The 18,288-nt window shown below is 42.6% G+C and overlaps 1 protein-coding gene across 3 annotated transcripts in view; it reads left to right on the plus strand.

Moving 5' to 3' along the window:
* DIS3L2 (DIS3 like 3'-5' exoribonuclease 2) overlaps positions 1 to 18,288 on the plus strand; it is a 280,283-nt gene that overhangs the window by 17,547 nt on the left and 244,448 nt on the right. For all 3 annotated transcript variants that reach the window (XM_077826263.1, XM_077826264.1, XM_077826265.1), the window contains 2 exons: positions 10,880 to 11,038; positions 11,325 to 11,467. In XM_077826263.1, the coding sequence (XP_077682389.1) occupies positions 10,880 to 11,038; positions 11,325 to 11,467 (302 nt within the window). The remainder of the gene's footprint in view (positions 1 to 10,879; positions 11,039 to 11,324; positions 11,468 to 18,288) is intronic.

Genomic DNA, 18,288 nt, shown 5'->3' on the forward strand with positions numbered 1-18,288 from the left:
TTCCTCTTTCTCCCCCATAACGCTAAGGACTGGAAACTTTTTTTTTAAATTGGAAGGGTAGATTCCGGAGCACAATTCTGCACCAAGTGGTTTAATTCATCAGCCGTAGAATACATGGGGTCTGGCCTGTTACAAGCCTAAAGTGAAATCCTGTCTCATCTCTCAAGCCATTCTAACCCTCCTGTGTGTTCCCTCTCCGACTTCTAACGATCCTCTCCTCTTCAGGGCCTCCTGGCTATGTCTGCTACCTCCTCTGCTTACTTCCTTCAAACTGCTGAGAACCCGAGAAACCAAAGAGCGAACTTCCGCAGTGTTTTGTTTTTAAATAGTATCCTTCATGAAGTTTTGCACAAGCCTTTTCACAGTGCATCTGCCTTAAGCTAAAGAGAAGAGAGAAACTTGAGAAGATGAGTCAGAGGGAAAGAGGGGGAGTATAGGGTAGCGGAAGCAACAGTAACCCGCATCTTTAGTCAGGAGTCCAAGCCTGAAGGAGTGGAGTCAGCAGGCGGAGTAGGTGGTTAGGAGGTCAGAGGCAGGGTGGAGCAAGTTCACGGAGAGTCCTGAAAATCAGAAGAGCAGCATCCACTCCCTGACAACACAGATGCACTACTTCACTCAGCTGGAGCATGGTAACTATTTTGATAAACTTTTAGCCTATTGCTACTAAATGAGTTTCGTCACGAAACCTTAGTTCAGTGTCTGGAATGGGATCTTTGGTGCTCTCAGATGCTCAGTCGCTCTATAACACCAAGCCAGTTTAGGATTTGAATTGCCATTTTTACTGTCCATGAATGACTCAAGCCTAACTCTTGCACAAGTGAGTGTCATGTAGTTGGCATATTATAGGCTTTGGGGCTGTCACTTAAGATGGTGACCTACCACATGAATTTTATTTTCTAAATCACATCCTATATGTAGAGAAAAATATATCACGGCACCTGAGTTTTCAAAGTGCCACTCTGAGCGAAGGGGAGGGAGACCACTTTTACTGGTACTTCTGCACTGAACTCAAGGGATAGATGGGACAATAAATTTCAACACATGTCCTAGTCTAGGTCTGACTTGCAGAAATGAATCATTTATAGACAACATATGCTCCCCAGAATGTGATGTACTGAACTGAGCATGGATCTGGGAACAAGAGTCTAGCTCTGCTACAGACTTCCTGTGTGGCCATGGTCACGTCATTTACTTTTTTTTTTTTTTTTTTGCTATTCCCACCTATAAGATGGTGATGCATCCTACCTCCCTGACCTGTTGAAAAAATTAGGTAAGGTCCTGTCCATGTTACAGCTGGTGAGTTGGTAACCAGTGATAGTGACATGGTCTGCTCTAAGTGTGGTTTGTGGTCATACACCAACCACATGGTTAAAACTCATTTAGGAACCAAGGCAGCAATGGAGTTTCACCCCTGCAAGAGGCCTAAATAAGTACACTGCTGCCTTCCTGCATCCAACTGGTTCAGAACCCTTTTTAGCAATGTGGATGGGACTCCCCAGCCATATTTGTGCATCTTCTTTGTCCAGTCTTCCTGGACAAACCAAAGCATTGTCTCACATGCATGCACAAGCACTGGAAGCATGTTCTTCTGGTGCTTTCCTGTTGCTGCAGGGTGGGATAGCAGTCCAGATTTTTCCCAGAATGCACTGATACCCAGTTGCCTAACTACACTTGTAGGTATTATGGTACAAACATGGTGATGAGGGCAGGAAAGCTGCTGTGTAGACAAGCTGAACTGCATCTCTTATAACCAATTATGGTGACCGTGCCGCTGATGAGTTACAATATTATGTTTAAAAGTTGTATGGACAGAGCCTTAGAGTTTAAGTATTATCTCCTCATCTTATTCACCTGAACTTTCCATTGGTTTAGACCAGGCGTGGCCAACCCGTGGCTCTGGAGCCCCATGCGGCTCTTCAGAAGTTAATATGAAACTCCCTGGCTAGGCACCGAGTCCGGGGCTGGAGCTGCAGGTGCCAACTTTCCAATGTGCCTGGGGGGTGCTCGTTCCTCAACGCCTGGCTCTGCCAGAGGCCCTGTCCCCACTCCACCCCTTCCTCCCCTGAGCCTGCTGTGCCCTCGTTCCTCCCGCCTCCCCCCCCACCCCCCCGAGCCTCCTGCATATGACAAAACATCTGATCGGCAGGTATGGGGAGGGAGGGGGAAGTACTGATCAGCTGGTCGGTGGGATGCGTTGGAAGCGGGGCAGCTGATGGGGGGCTGCTGACGTATTACTGTGGCTCTTTGGCAATGCACGTTGGTAAATTCTGGCTCCTTCTCAGGCTCAGGTTGGCCACTCCTGGGTTAGACAATGTTCACATTTGTGCTGGGGCTGAGTCCTAGTAGCCCATCACAGTCGGTCAATAAGTGGAAATTGGCTGGCATGGGAACTAATTTTGGCCGATGAATTTTAGTACCCCACTCAGTTCAGTGCCTCTGCATAATGCTTAAGTGTGGGCCGATTCAGTGCATGTAGCTGTAGGTCTGCATTGTTCCTCTGCTTCAAATGGCTGTTAATTAACTTTAAGCTTAAATATGTTATCTTCTAGCAGGGTTTCCTCTTTTCCCTCTAAAAACCCCACAGTGTTGTCATGCAACATGCCTTTCTGTGTTTCCCCTCCACTGCATTCCCTTCCCTTAAAGCTTCCCCTACTTTTAAATTACATTAGGATAATTTCAAAACCTGTGAATAACCTAAGATGTACACTTTTTCATACTTGCAGTCTTTTTGGAAGGTTCACAATGTAACAGTTCAAATTTCTCCTTAACACTAAAATATAATCCTAAATGGATTATAGGAAGAAGTTACCCTGGTCACAAGTTTCTTTGTGCAGCAAGGAATGTGTTGTAGAAATTCCAGTTTGGGATTTCCTCCTTACATTTAATTTGTGAAGAGGGTTTGTGCTAGTGGTAAATAAATTGAGATCTCTCTCAATCAGGCTCTCACCTAGAATATCATGACTTGGATGGCTGGGATTTCACCTTCTAGATTCTGTCTCCTGAAAGTCTGTCTTTACCATAACCATATTTTACTAAATTTACATACTTCTCAAGTTTCTCCCTTCTGGTGATATACATGGAATCTCTTCTCCCCCTGCTACCTTGTGTTCTGCATTATCGAGCTGTTGTATTTAATCCACATGCTTCAGGGTATGGTAAAGTTTGTTGTTATATTTCTCTATCAAGACCATTACCAAGAGTTCTGTACTCTTAAATCAGTGCTGAAGGCAATGCTAAAGCACAGTGGTCTTTAAAGCAAGTTAGAATGGAGCTGAATTTACAGGAAATGTGGTAGGTGACTTTAAAAATGCCTCTGTCACTGTGTGACTGACTAACGCAGAATTCTTTTTGACATGGCTTATGATCATTATCTTTTTCTCCTGGTACAGAACTTTTACTCTCTCAGCAGCTTAACCAACAGCTGCCTGTGGTTTTTTTCCTTTTCTTTAAAACAACAACAAAAAAGTACTTGGCTGTTACCCTTAGCAAGACATTTAATCTCTTAAATCCTTAAAATATTTTGCAAAACATAAATAGCTAAAGTCACTTTTGACCTGTCTAGAATCAATGTTTGTACTGACATAACTCCCATTTGAGATCACTTTATTGGTGTTTGCTGTTCTTGCCCATTGTGCGGCTTGATGTAGTGACTCGATACCAGATACTATAGTAGTAACTAAAGTGCTGTGAGACTGAGAGTTGGTAACTTTATTATGTAATATGTCTGATATTGGAAGCCACTGGTAAAACAGAGATTAAAAATTGTGTAACAAACTTTATATACCTCACCTTTTTACAAGTGGTAAAATATTAAAGAGCTTAGAGACTCCTGGGAGCATGAGAAAATGTCAAGGTGGCTTTTAAATGGTCATTTTGTTTAAGCAAATGGAATTGGAAAGGGACTTGGATACTACTGCGTCGTGTGCGATATAAAAAAAGCCCTAGGCATACGTTATATGTGACCAGCATAATCGGTGTGATGCATGTGACTGACCCTTAAACATTAGCATAGCCTGGGAGAATTGATGGGAAAAACCACAGGAGTCAGGCATAGTTTTCATTTGAAATGGAATCCGAGAAATGGGGGTTGTTGCTGATTCTGATTCTCTTGGATAGGTGAATGTTCCAAAAAACATCTCAGGTAGGTGGTATAATTGAGTATTAGGAAATATTTCTTGATGCTAAATGAGGGCAAAGCAGCAGGGAATAATATGTCCTCAGCATAACACTCACATATAGCTATTGGCAGAAAACAGCAAAGCACAGAAAAGGCACTCGTGACGGCTGAACTTTTAAGCCTAGTCTGTACTTGTTACCAACATAGCTAGACCTGCAAAATCCTCTTTGTATAGACAGAACTTATACTGGTAAAGGAGTGCTTTAGCCAGTGTAGCTTATACTGGTTCTGTGAGTGAAATAAACTATACCAGCAAAAGCATTTTTATATAGCTGTAACTGTGTCTACATAAGGGCTTATGCTAGTACAGAAAAGCTAGAAAAAAAATTAAAACTATCGACCCCTGACATTGCTATACCAGAAAACAGTCTAGCGTAGCCCAGTCTTAGTGTTGTGATTATAGAAAAGTGCATCTATGCTCCAGTTGGCAGAATGGCACTTAGTTGTGGTGGGTGTGCATGGTTTTTTTTTTTTTGGAAAGGGTGATCATAGGCTCCACAATAAACAATAGAATGTTTGAGGTCTACCTGAGGGCTTCATTGTCATCTTGCCAGGAGCTAGAGGGACCAGCCCTCACTTGCATAGAACAGAGCATATTGTCTCTGCTCACCCTTTCTGTAGTGAGATGGTGTCCCTGGAGGGTGGGCCCCAGCGTGCAGGGCTCCGTTTTGATCTGGACCTTGATCTCCTCAGGTCATACCTGACTATTACAGCTGAGAATGAATATAGGCTCTCTTTAGACTTCTTTCTTGCTGTACCTAGCACCAACTTGATCATAACTTAAATGGGAGGCTTAGGGATACTCCAGGTTTATGGTGCCAGAGTGGGTGTCATTGAATGGTGATTTGCGTTTAGTTGGCTGAGTCCTGGTTATTGGTTCTGAATATTGGATTCTCTTTTGCATGGTAACTGACATGCCCTGTAGCTCATGGATGTATTATCACAGTGTTCTGTTGAGCAAGTAGTTGGGTTGACGTCAAAAATTAAAGGTCAGGGAGTCTTTTGGAAGGATTAGAGGCATAGAGGTTTAAACCTTCCAAATCTTTTGGAAATAAAGTGAAATAGTGTAGAAATATGGACAGATATTTAGTAACCATGTGTTGAAAGTGTCTCATTAGCTGATAACAAATAGTTCTACTATATTTTATCACTTCTTTGGTGCTGTTTCTGTTTCCTTTCATGCTTATATTAACTGGGAAAGTGGAGGCTTTTTGAAAGCATCCCTGTGTATAAGTAGATTATGATCTAATACAGGGAACAATGAAAACCCTCCTGTTAAGAGTGTAGGAAATGGACCGGTCTGGTCTATACTACAGATCTATATTGGCATAACTATGTTGCTCAGGGGTGTGAAAAATCCACATCTCTGAGCAACGGAGATATATTGACCTAATCCCCCATGTAGACAGTGCTATGTCAGCGGGAGAGATTCTCTCCCGCTGACATAGCTACCACCTGTTGGGGAGGTGGATTAAGTACGCTGACAGGAGAGCGCTCTACCATCGGCTTTGATGGTAGCACTACAGCGGCACAGCTGTATCGGTGCATCTGTGCTGATGCAGCATTTTAAGTGTAGACTTGCTGGGAGAGAGGGTTGTTCCCCAGTCGTGGACCAACAACACTAAGTAATAAATGGAGGAATTCTATTAGAAAAGTAATTGATGTTTAAATACTTGAAAGGAACAATGTGCTCTATTGTTCAAACTGTTTAAAAACCTGAAAGGAACAACTTAATATTGAGATAGCAGACGGTAGGGCTGAATTCCTTGTGAGTTTTACCTGCTAGCCATGCAGTTGTTATGATGTTCTCAGAAGGTTCTGCTCACACTAGGAGAATTGGATTAAAAATGTAAACAAAGCTGAAAGTTCAGAGACAGGTGGCGATTTTAGCTGATAGACTTTGAAAAGGAAAGAGGGGTCCTATAGCCAGATGACCTTATGCTGTGATCTGGTCAGATCTGACAAGTGAAGCAGGATTGTGTAGGTCCTGGATAGCAGGTCTGTAAGGAATACATATGTACTGTTGGTGATTTAGTAGGTTAGACTTTCCTTCGGAGGTGGTAGTGAGTTAGTCTAGCAAGGTGTTAAAGGGCACTAGGTTGATATAGATGCCATCTTTTTCCATGACTCTTAAATGTAGAGTCCTGATCACTTTGTATGAATTAAAAGTCATATGGTGCTTTTTATAATCTAAGGGTGTTAACCCTAGTGGCCTGGCTAACTTCCACTTTAGATTATATTTTGCCTCTCTGAATAGCGCTTACAGTTTTAATTGGATACAATGGCCTTTAAAACCTAAACTGTTGAGTAGTGTTATGTGTGCTGTTAATGGCTGTCTTCTCTCATGCTCCTTGCATTTGCGCACAAATATTTAAAACGGCCCATCTCAACTGATCAGTTAGTCTCAATGGATCTGCAGTCCAGAAAGAAATTGTGAAGTTGCTCCTGTAAGGTAGATACTGACTAGACTTGCACAGAAGTGGCTACATCAGTTTTACTTAACACCTTTTGTTAGTTTGGTGCAAGCTTGTGTGTGGACAGAATAAGTATCTTATTTTGGTTTAGTGTAATAGGTAAATCAAAATAGAATGCTTTTTATTCTGAAGTAAGGTTTGTACCAAAATAATAAAAGATTAATACTTTCATAGGTTGTAAGGCCAGAAAGAACAATTATGATGATCTAGTCTGACCTTCTGCATAATATTATCCATAGAATTTCATCAGTGATTTCTGCATCAAGTTAATATCTTCTGGTTGAGCTAGAGCATATATTTTTGTAAGAGATGTTCAATTTTGATTTAAAAGACTTCAAGTGGTGGACAATCCATCACTTCCCCTCAATAAGTTGTTTCAATGATTAATGACTCTATAACTTTTTTTTTTTTTTTTAAAGTGCCTTATTTCTAGTATGAATTTGTCTATCTTCAGCTTCCAGCCACTGGATTTTGTTATGCCCTTGTCTGGTTAGTTTAGAGAACCCTTTTTACCATCAGAAATCTTTTCCCTAGGAATGTTTGTATAGACTGAAATCAAGACACCTCTTAACCATCTCTTCGTTAAGAAAAGTAGATTGAATTTCCTTAGTCTCAGGTTATTTCTGCGCAAGTTTGTGTGTAGACCAGCCCAAAGAGATAAACATGATCATTTTACATTATGTTTATAGAATACTCTTTATCCTAAAGGACTTCATGTACTTTACAAATCATACAAATGCAGCCCAAAGAAAAACTAAGACTTCTATGTGTCTGCTTATGTTCGGATACAGTTGATATCTAATTTGATATCTTCCAATCATGTGGATTAAAACAGGCATCTCTTGTTTTAAAACTAAGTTTTATGGCCTCTAGTGTCACCTTTACAAAATACTTACAGAAAATGGTTATGTAAAATAGCTTGTTTGCCAGCAATGCTGAATGATATGTCATGTCTTTTGAGTGGCCCATTTTGTCGTAGGATTCTATATTCTTATCTGAGTCCAGGTTAATGCTGAGGACCACAGGAGAGCAGACCACTATATTTAAGCCTTTTAAGTTTCTGTAACCTGAGAGTGTCTATCTGCCACCCTTCTGCTCTATAAGGAAAGCTGGCTCTCAGGAGTTTGTTGCTGTGCATTGCTGTTTTTAGCTATAATGGCAAAGGATGTTGAACTGCACTAACCCACTGGTGACTGTGGCAGGTGGTCATGCACACCTGGATGTCTAATTCTGATTCCTTCCTCATTTCCAAAAATCCTTACTGCTTTTTCCATACCCTCAGTTTCTCTCCCCTCCCCTCCCTGCTCTTCCTTGGTTAAGTTTGAAGGTTTTTCTTCCTTTTTATTCAGGGTTCCTTAGTCCACAGCAATATCTTGACTTTCCAATAGCTCCCTCATTCATTCATTCTCCATTTCCATGCTCGCTCCTGGCGCCTTCCTTATATCCATCCAGTCCCTTCTTCCGTAAATCCCTTCCCTGTTGTAGCGTTTTGTCTTTTCTTGCCACCCTTATGCTCTATAGTTCCTCCGTTGTCCATAATTTCTCGACTTTCTAAAATATACCACTCTGATTAGCCACTTCATAAACACCTGTAAAAAATAAAGCTGCCCTTGACACTGGTAGGAAAAGCCAAACAGCAAAGTGCTTCAGAAAGTTGCCCCTTTGTTGCCCTCACATTAGCCCGGACAGATTTCTGTATAGGTTTCTGGCTGTATCCCAGACATTGCTGCCTGTGTAATCAACCACTACCTTCTCTCTCAGATTTCTCTGTCTTGGTTTGTCTTGCAGCACTGACCTTTCCATCCTCTGGGAACCACTCCTGTGCCAGGCAGTTATCTCTGGCTCCCTGAGTCATGGTTCCACTCACCGTTTATACCCAGATATCTCCTTTATGGATGCTCTCATGATTCAGTTCTTGATTTATGCCATTTGTTTACTCCCTCTCTGCCTTTAACCTCAGCTAATGCTTCGTTGCTGGTATTCAATGGTGTATATCTGGGCACCTCTGATAACTCATTCCTTTCTACCCTCTGTACCTGTTTTGGCAAAGCAAGCTTTTGACTTCATTCCAAATTCCTTCAGCTTAATGTCTCTGAAGCACTTCTGGGCAAGAGGCATATCCTCAAGCATAGATGCTCCTCAGCTTGGTATCTATCTCAACCTTGAATTCTTCTCCTCCTTTCCTCCACAGCTGTTATGCATTTGCAAACCTGCTTATTTTATCACCCCATAATGTGAACCATATACAATATTACCTCTGGTGCTCCTCTGTTGAAATCTTCATCTGTGGCTTCATTCTTTCCCTGTTACAACTGCAGCTCCTTTTCCTGTTGTGTCCCCAAGCCATGGTCTCCAAACTTAAGTGTGTGCAGAATGCTGCCACTTGCTTTGTCACACAAAGAAACAAAACCATAGAATCATAGAAGTGTAGGACTGGAAGGGACCTTGAGAGGTCATCTAGTCCAGTCCCCTGCACTCCAGGCAGGACTAAGTATTATCTACACCATCCCTGACAGGTGTTTGGAGACTAATAAGAGAAGGTTAGACAATGAGGGAGATTCCACAACCTCCCTAGACAATTTGTTTTCATGCTTAACTTCCCTGACAGGAAGTTTTTTCCTAATGTCCAACCTAAATCGCCCATGCTGAAATTTAAGCCCATTGCTTCTTTTTCTATCCTCAGAGACTGAGAGCAATTGTTCATCCTCCTCCTTGTAAAAACCTTTTACATACTTGAAAACTGTTATCACGTCCCCCTCCGTCTTCTCTTCTCCAGACTTGACTTAAACCCATTTTTTTCAATCTTTATTCAGAGGTCATGTTTTCTAGACCTTTAATCATTTTTGTTGCTCTCAGTTTTGTTACTCCTTGTTCACTTTGGGATCTAATTCATGATTATTGCCCTTGTACTTAAACTCTCCATGGACAGGCCTGAGCCAGCCTCAGAGGTGATCTGTCTTTCTCTCTCCTCAACTAGCAGGGGCCTTGCTCCTCACCGTTTGGTCACTTTGATGTGGGAGCTTCTTCCAGTCAGCAGCAGCTGCAGAGGGCCAGCCTCTCTGTATCTCACCATCTCATTCAAATCACCACTGAATAAATATTTTTTTCTGCCTTGCCTATACCTCTTACCTCTCTTTCCTCTGCTATTACTTAACTCCATAAAGCATTTTGGGGTTCTGTTTATTAGACATACCATACACAATATAACTGTACTGTACCTTGGATAGACTGTTAACAAAGTAAGTTGGCCACCATACATTTCAAACTTGCAGGTACAGGCTTGGATCCTGGGCCTGTAGCCAGTAGGGTCTGGAAGGCAAAGCTGTGATGACATATTCAATATCCAGGTGGAGTGCAAAGGGGGCAGCTGCATTGCCTCACATTCCAATCTGCTGATCCATGAAACAGTATTGGCATAGGCTTTGGAAGCTGCTGCTTGCTCTCCAGGCTGTAGGGATGGTCTGAGGTGATGGCAGGAAAGGGTGAATCTTTGTAGAATGTTGCCTTATGATTATGGCCTGTCCTGAGCAAACTGGACATGTGGGGCCCTGGCACTACTTTGCATTGTCAGTGTACGTAATTGTGCAGACACCTCAGTCAGTTCTCCTTCCTTGGAAGTTTTTAAGGTCAGGCTTGACAAAGCCCTGGCTGGGATGATTTAACTGGGAATTGGTCCTGCTTCGAGCAGGGGGTTGGACTAGATGACCTTCAGGGGTCCCTTCCAACCCTGATATTCTATGATTCTATGATTCTATGATTCTTCAGCACACTTTCTTTGGTAGCTCCAGGACTTAATTATCCCAAAGTGTTTTAATTTTTAATGCAATTCTGAGTGAATTTACATTTCATCACTAGCTGGGAGTTTGAGGAGCAGAGGTGGTGGGGAATGGGAGTTTAGGCTTTGAAAACGTTTGAACCGTCTTACCTTCTGTGCATTCTAAAGAATTTCAGAGGATTTGGGAAGGATTCTATGCAAGCTTTTATTTAGGAATTTCTAGAGTTTAATTTGTAATAAAATAAGTTAATGGTGGAGTTAAGAGTTATGAAGGGCCAAGATTGTATTGCAAGTTAACTCCTGAAAGAAAGTCCTAGTGGTGATGACTTTTCTTCGTGGGAGAGAACATAGCACATAAGTGTGATGTTTACTCTGATTCTCTGAGAACATGAATACAACAAAGGTGGGTCACTTTATTTTTTTCTTTTATTACAAACTTGTGTTTGATTCCAGGTGGAGACAAGAGAAGCTTTGCAAGAACCAGAAACAACTCAGAATCAACCAGAGCTCCCCAGAATTTTGATAGGAAGAGGCAACTCTCCGAATCACAGGCCGAAACAATGAACAATTCAGACTGCAGAATAAACCCTAGAAAACTGGGAACTCCCAGAGGTATTAAAACAAAGTGGGCACACACTTCAGAAACAAGCTGCTTTGAAATGCATGCTCAGGCACTGTTAAAGGACGGCTGGGGTGAAGTGGAGCTGTAAAAGACTGTTGATTATTTGTAAGATATGGTCTCTCAGGTCTTGTGGTATTTTGTTGTAATGTGTCGGTATTCTAGGCAACCTGCTCGCAAAGATTCAATCTTGAGTACAAAGCGTCCCTGTAACTACTGCTCAAATATACATCCAGACTTGGGTTAGAAAAGTAACAGTTTGCGGATTTGTATTTGCAGGAGAGTCCCATGCTGCTGTCTCAACATCATGTGATAGAAAGAATCGGAATAAGCCCACCAGAGGGAGGAAGAAGAATGTATTTGAAGCCTACATGTCAAAGGAAGATGTTGCAGCAGGATTGAAAAGGGGAGAGCTTATCCAGGTGCCCCATATATACAATGATGTTGCTCTTGCGATATAGATAAGCCGGTGAAAATAACAGATGTTCAAATAATATATTGGCGGTTTTCAGTACAATGAATTTATATATTATTTGGAGATGTTACGGGGAGGGGGAGGTCTCTTCTAGTTTCTCAGAGGCAGTTTTCCCCCTTCTGTATCTCAGCTGTTCCCATGTGTGCGTGTGCTCAAGAGACCTGGAAAGTGAAGCTGGAGGTGACACACTGTGTGCTGAGGACCAGGTAGCATCCCTGCCTCACTGCAAAGTATTTTAAGCCCAAACTGAACTAGTTAAACTGAAAGAGCAGAGGGTGATGCAGCATCTTTGATTCTCCTTCATGATGTTGCCTTCACAGACGTTCACACTAAGGCAGTGGTCCTCAAACTTTTGAGGGTCGTGCCCCTCCTCCCCATGTCCCTATGTGTGCCCCCTGCCCCCTCCGGGGCCAGGAGCAGGGCTGGGGTGTGGGGCCATGGACAGAGGTAAGGGGGCTGAGGCTGGAGCCGCAGCTGGGGATGGATTTAGGGTTGGGAATGGGGCCAGGAGCGGAACTGCAACCAAGCCATGGGGGGGCTGGCGACCAGTGCGGCTCTGCTTCCGCCCCAGCCTCGGCAGTTGAGCTCCTGGCCAGGTACAGAGCCGCGCTGGAGACAGGGCCAGGAGCGGAGCTCGGGGCAGAGCTGGGTGGCGCTCCCTCCCAGCCCCCTATGGGTCCTGGCGTCCCCTGAATGTTCCTCTTTGCCCCCCTATGAGGATGCACCCCACAGTTTGGGGACCTCTGCTCTAAGGGTAGTGTGCCTGCCCATGGGATCACAAGCTCTTTAAGCAATACTGGATAGAGCCTTACATTCTACCGATCAAAGGTATAAAATGCAGAGGAATAAGAAACACACACTGAAAGTCACAGATGCGTGGTCATGCATCCGAAAGACCAGTGGTGGAGGCATTGAGAGCTGGTTGGAAGTTTTCCAGCAAAACAGTTTTGTTGTAAAATGCTGATTTGTTGAATGTGAAATGCTTCTCGAAAATGTCTCGAGTTTGATGAACTTTGGTTGAATCATAGGCAGCGTTCTGTCAGAAACCTGCTTGGCTTCCTGGCAGGCTGCTGGGGAGTCTGGGGTTCCAAGGTCTGTGGTTCTGGGTCAGCGCCACTGTGTGGATGGGCAGCTTGCAGGCAACATGCAGGGCCAGCTGACCCGGGAGTCTGGGTTGCCCTGAGCTGCAGACTTGGGAGCTCTGGCAGCTGTTGAGTGTGATTGACATGATTTTTGATCCTTCAGTTTCACCACTGAAATTGATTGTGTCAGTTTTAGTCACTAGCTGCCAGAATTGTGTCATTGTTTCCAATATGATTTTTTTGTGGCGTTTGGGTTCATGAGAAATTTTGAAAAAATTGGTTTCAGTTTGAATCCAACCAAAACCAAATTTTGAAATATTGAAATTTCCTGCAAATCCCAAGTTTTGGCCAACTTAATACGCACTCCAGTTCTGCTTCAAAAACTGCATTGGCACATATACCAGATTTTGCACCCATGAATCAGAGGTCTGATTTTTCACTAGAATTTTGGTCAGCTGTAGTGCAGCAAGCAAATTGGAGACTGAGGGCATAATAGTCATTTGGCAGCAGATAAACCAGCCTGTTTCCCACTAAAACCTCACTGGTGTAGCCACACCATGATATTTATGACCTGTACACTGACTCCAACTGTATTTAAGAAAGAGCCATTGAAATCCCAGCATTAAGGTAGCCATATAAACTCCATATAAACATAGTGCCGTAAGGACACCATGTCTTGAAAGGTCAGAATTTGGCTGCTTGGATGTACTGTCCCAACCTAAGGAAGAGCTGACTAGAGCATGCAAGTCCTCTCTTTCTACACAGTTTCCCTACCACATGATCTAGTGGTGTTATCCGGCTAGGCATTGCTGGTGGCCTGCTGTCACTTCTGGCTCTTTGGACCACATGAGCAGGCTCAGTCAATCAGGAATCTGGAACCAGTATCATGTGACCAGGGACAACCAACCCACCTCAAAATGAAAAATTATGCAAATGATCATGCCAAAACTTTGTCACTGTCCCAATATTTCACAGGGAGATTTTTTTTTAGTCAGTTTCAGAAATGTTTGCGGTTTCAAACAATTTTGTCAAATTCTTGTTACAAACCTTTTCATCTAGCTCAAATTGAAACGTTTTTGGAATCATGGTAAGGATACCATAGTTAAGGTTGTAAGTCAGTTTCTCTTTGAAGCCCAGTTTCAGATCAACTCTAGCTGTTGTAAAAGGATTGTACAGAGCATGGTAACTGATTTCAATTGCAGCCTGACAATGGTTCCTTAGCCAATAATTACAGACTCCCACACCTGGGAGCAAATACCCAGTGAAGGAATTGGAGCCCCCTGTTATGTGCTTGTGCCAGAAAATGCCTCCACACTCCAGGAGCTGCAGCTGTGTAATGAAGCAACCAGAGCTTCTGAGTGGCCTTTAAGAATATTCCATGGAACATGTTTCAGTAACACAGCCAGGTGGTAATAAATACAGAGATCAGCCATAGATCTTCCTCAGAGATGCAGTGCAGCTCCAGAGGATACAAGGCACTATCAGGCTGCTGCTGGTACCTGAGAATTAATGTGAGGTGTTGTCTCCCAGAGGACCTAGACTGTATTATTCTAGCAAAAGAAGCCTCTATAAATGATGAAGCTTCCATTCCAGCTCATGTTTCCCTCTGACAGAAAGCTTCATGTGTGTCTTGTTAGGGTTGTGGTGCAGCCACTTTCCTATCATCCGATTCTCTGTCTGAGGGAAACTATTGAAACTGTAGAGTCTGGATTTGATGAACAGGAGATACAGAGCTGAGTATCTGATCACGGACATTGCAGCCCAAAACCTTTCTCCCCAAGTGTCTTATCAGTAACCCCCAGTGGCTTCAAGTACACACTGAACAGAAAGGGTGAAGGAATGAAACCCTCCGAGACCTTGTCAGGAGCCTTGGGAGGTGAACAGATATTCAGCACTGCTTTCTGAGATCTCTGAGGAAGGAAAGAACCTATTGAAGAGCCACTCCATTAGTACCTACAAGCAGGACGTCAGAACGCCATGGTAACCTGAGAGAACACACAATGATAACCTGTCATTACAGTCCTTAGGAAAGAAGGCATCCAGGTCCCAGTGTCAATGGCTGTGGCCAAGAGATTTCTTTTCCACCAGCAATGTGAACCTGTGGATGAGTAGTAGAATCTCCCAGAGCATTCTGGAATCTCATTGGCTCCATGAATGTCTGAGGGTAGAACATAACATGGTCTGTAGGTCTGTCATCTCAACAGGGGCAAGGAAACACTCTGATCTCAAGTCTGAGGAGAAGATGATTGGTCCATGGCAATGTAATTTAACAAACTATTCCAGAAGATCCTAGCTCATGTGTCCACTGGCATGAATTGGAGACCCCTGAGAGATAATCCTATGCCTTCCATAATGGTTGTACAGTTCCAAGTCATTAAGACTTAGAAGCATTTCTGTTCATAGATGCTGAAATAATTCATGACTAGATGTCTCAGTGACTGCTGTTGCTAGGTTTGATACACAGTTTGCTTAAGTAGGAAGTTCAATAAATCGCATGATGAGCTGTGCCCTACAGAATTCCACTTGATCATGGGACACCCTCAAATCCAGCCACGACAATGGACATCTGGGATCAGATGCTTAGAGTTCATGCATTTCCCCCTTCCCCGGTCTCCATGTGTAGAAGAGTACCTGGCAAGAGCAAACAGACCCAAGGCAGGGTTATTGGAATCATCCACGCAGGTCTCAAGTTAAACAAGACTGGCTACCTTCTCCATGGAAAGGTAGTAGATGATATCCGTTTTGTCAGAGCCAGGTTGTGTGTTAAACAGCATGAGCCGATGGGACTTCCGTCATCCTGTTATGCATTAACCATCATTTCAGGTCAAGGGATGGCTGAAAAGTCTGTAAGTGCAGACTAAACAAGACCTCTGAGGGCTGGTGACGGCCTAAACTTTAGAAAGCACACTGATTTACAGAGACACTGAACCTTATTTGGCTATCCAAATGCCTTTTGCAAGCAGTTTCTTTACAAGTATGAAAGTGGGGGTTCCCTTATATGGTTTGTTGCAGGTTTTTTTAAACAGCCCTTGGCAGTGGATAGATATTTGGACACTGACTTTTCTCTGTGCTTTCCACGCACACTGATCTGTGCCTACATGTTAGGATGGCCTATATGTAGTGCTTGATTTGGGATACTTGAAGTTTTGTCTTGGTATCTTTCTGTTGCCCTGCTTCTCTGGAAGAAGTGAGAAAGTTGGAAATCCTGAGTTTTGTAACCTCTTAGGAAAATTAATAAGTTTAAGGACTTCTTTGGCGGGTGTGAGGTCGACGTGAACTATCAGGAGATGTTTAAAAACCTTGCTGCAATCCTTTCCTCCCCAAACACTGGCTTTGCTGACATAAAAACACTGATAAATATAGCAGCCATTGTTTGCAAGTTACTGTAAAATAATACTGCTTTAGTGTGACATCATGAGACTGTTCAGCCAGGGCTTCAGCCCCTAATACACATATGAGAACAGTTGTTCGTTGCAGATGGGGAGAGTAGCTGGTTCCAGATATGATATCACAGCGTGAAATGTACAACATTGTAAATAGGATTTTCATAGGCACAGATAATAGGGTCCATCTGCTTTCTAAGATAAACTTTGGGAGTTTCTTGCTTAAGGGAAAGAGCTAGAGAAAAAGTATTTTAATGCTACTTGACATAAGCATTCTGATGCTTGTGATAATTATATAATATACGTAAAGCTTTTGTATTTTAAATGGCTTGACATTTTGCTACTTGGTACGCTCCCACAAATTAGGCATTTGTGCACACTGCTAGTTAGGCGCCTTACTTGCCGTGTATGCAAAACCTGATTTTTCATGTGCATGTTGGGGATATTTGCACGTGACTCTTTGACAGTCTGGCCTGAACTGCCCAAAGGGGTTGTTCTTGAGTGACGCAGGATGCTTTCCTCATTTGCTTCTGCATTGCTGGTGAGATGCTGGGAACAGGAATTGACTGACATGGTAAAAGCTGTTCTCCCTCTTGTGACTACCAATAACTGCCTCCTATCTCCAACTAGAAGCCAGGTGATTTTGATGACTGACTGCCTCTCTGGAAAGAAGACCTTTGTGGATTTTCCATCATTTAAATGGGTGCCATTCCTAATAGAGACTAAACACAGTGCACTAGATCTCATTTTGCCTATGCATGAAGAATTTTGATTTGCTCCCCAAGGGTGTCCTTCATGCTTACAGGACTTTGTTTTCTTGCCACTGTTCTGGGAGGTGCGTGCGATGTAACTAATCTCAATATTAACAGTACAGTAAAATAAGGCCTAAAATAAGACCGTTTGCTGCAAAGTGCACAAATAAGATCTGAAGAATGAGGCGTCCATTTGTCCTCATGCTGTTGGTGTTTTCAGACTTCAAACAAACAAAAAAACCACTTCACAAACTAGCAGATTTCTCCTCAAGCCAGCAAAACTTTGATGTGTGAAGAGGTTATTTTCCTATATTCAGAGCACTTCCCAGAATGCATTAAAATAATATGCTGCATCGAATTTATAAGGAAGCAATTCCAGTGAGTGAGTCCTCTGGTTGCTAAACACAGATGGAATACATTTCATATGAGTAACTGAAGACATGAAATGAAAAAGGCTTTAAAATTTCAGATCAAAAGCAAAAGGAATTTATTAATGCAACTGTAGTTAATACTGTCTCATTTTATAAGAGTAAAAGTTAGTAAATGTTTTAATTAGTTATCTAAACTACAGTTCCCAGGATGCTCTTGGATTGAAATGTCAGTGTTCTGAAATAGCCAATAATCCCCTGTTCAAATTTCCTTTTTTACCTCTTAATCCTGGACGATGGGGAAGCAGAAAATGACTGTCCTCTCTAATTTAAAGTTTATTTGTTATTAACTATATCTACACCTGTTACTGATGTTGGATCTCAACTGTTTATTTTTGGAAAATCCTTTCAATTCATCTTTTAAACTTTTCTTACTACAGAGTGATTACTATCCATGTTCGTGGACAGTCCAAAAGTGCAGCTGGAGTCCAATAAGGTTCTGGCCCTCTGGCGGGAGCCAGTGCTGGAAGAAACCTTTCTCCTTCCTGCCCTATCCATCCCCAAAGCTGTCTCCCCAAAATATATGATATAACTTTTTAAAGCAAAACCAATCTCACCCCCCAAAAAACAGAGCAAAAAACATCATCATAATCAAAACCAGGGGCTGTTCTGTTATATTTGTTTTTCTTTCTGAACAAGCGTTGTAGCTGTTGAGAAGGAGGTGGGTGCTAAGGAAGAAAGAGGGCCTGGTTTCTTGGCTGCTTAAAGAGCAGCAGCAGCAGCAAAGGACTTTATAAGGAACTCATTGAACCATCATTTATGTGGTTTTGTTGGGGGATGTGTAACAGCAGATGGGAAAAGGTGGCACACTAGCGTATCAGCTATCGGAATGAGTAACATTTGATGCATCTATATTTAAAAACACTCCAAATGGATTTGATCTTGGTTGCAGCACAAAACTGGAAAACAGGGAAATGCTGATTGTCTGACCTGAACTCACTACTTGTTTACTTAACTCATAACAAGTTTTGCTTGAGGAGCATATACTGTTGAGTCAGTCTTCACCCCGGCTTCTCTTCCCTTCCCAATATTTTCATAAATGAATTCCATTGAAGCTAAGCATGCAGGCTATTGGAGTATTTGTCGTTCACCCTAAGCAGAATTTTTGTTTTTGTGCATTTAT

This window comes from Eretmochelys imbricata, chromosome 9 (assembly GCF_965152235.1).
Source record: "Eretmochelys imbricata isolate rEreImb1 chromosome 9, rEreImb1.hap1, whole genome shotgun sequence".
Taxonomy (NCBI): Eukaryota; Metazoa; Chordata; order Testudines; family Cheloniidae; genus Eretmochelys; species Eretmochelys imbricata.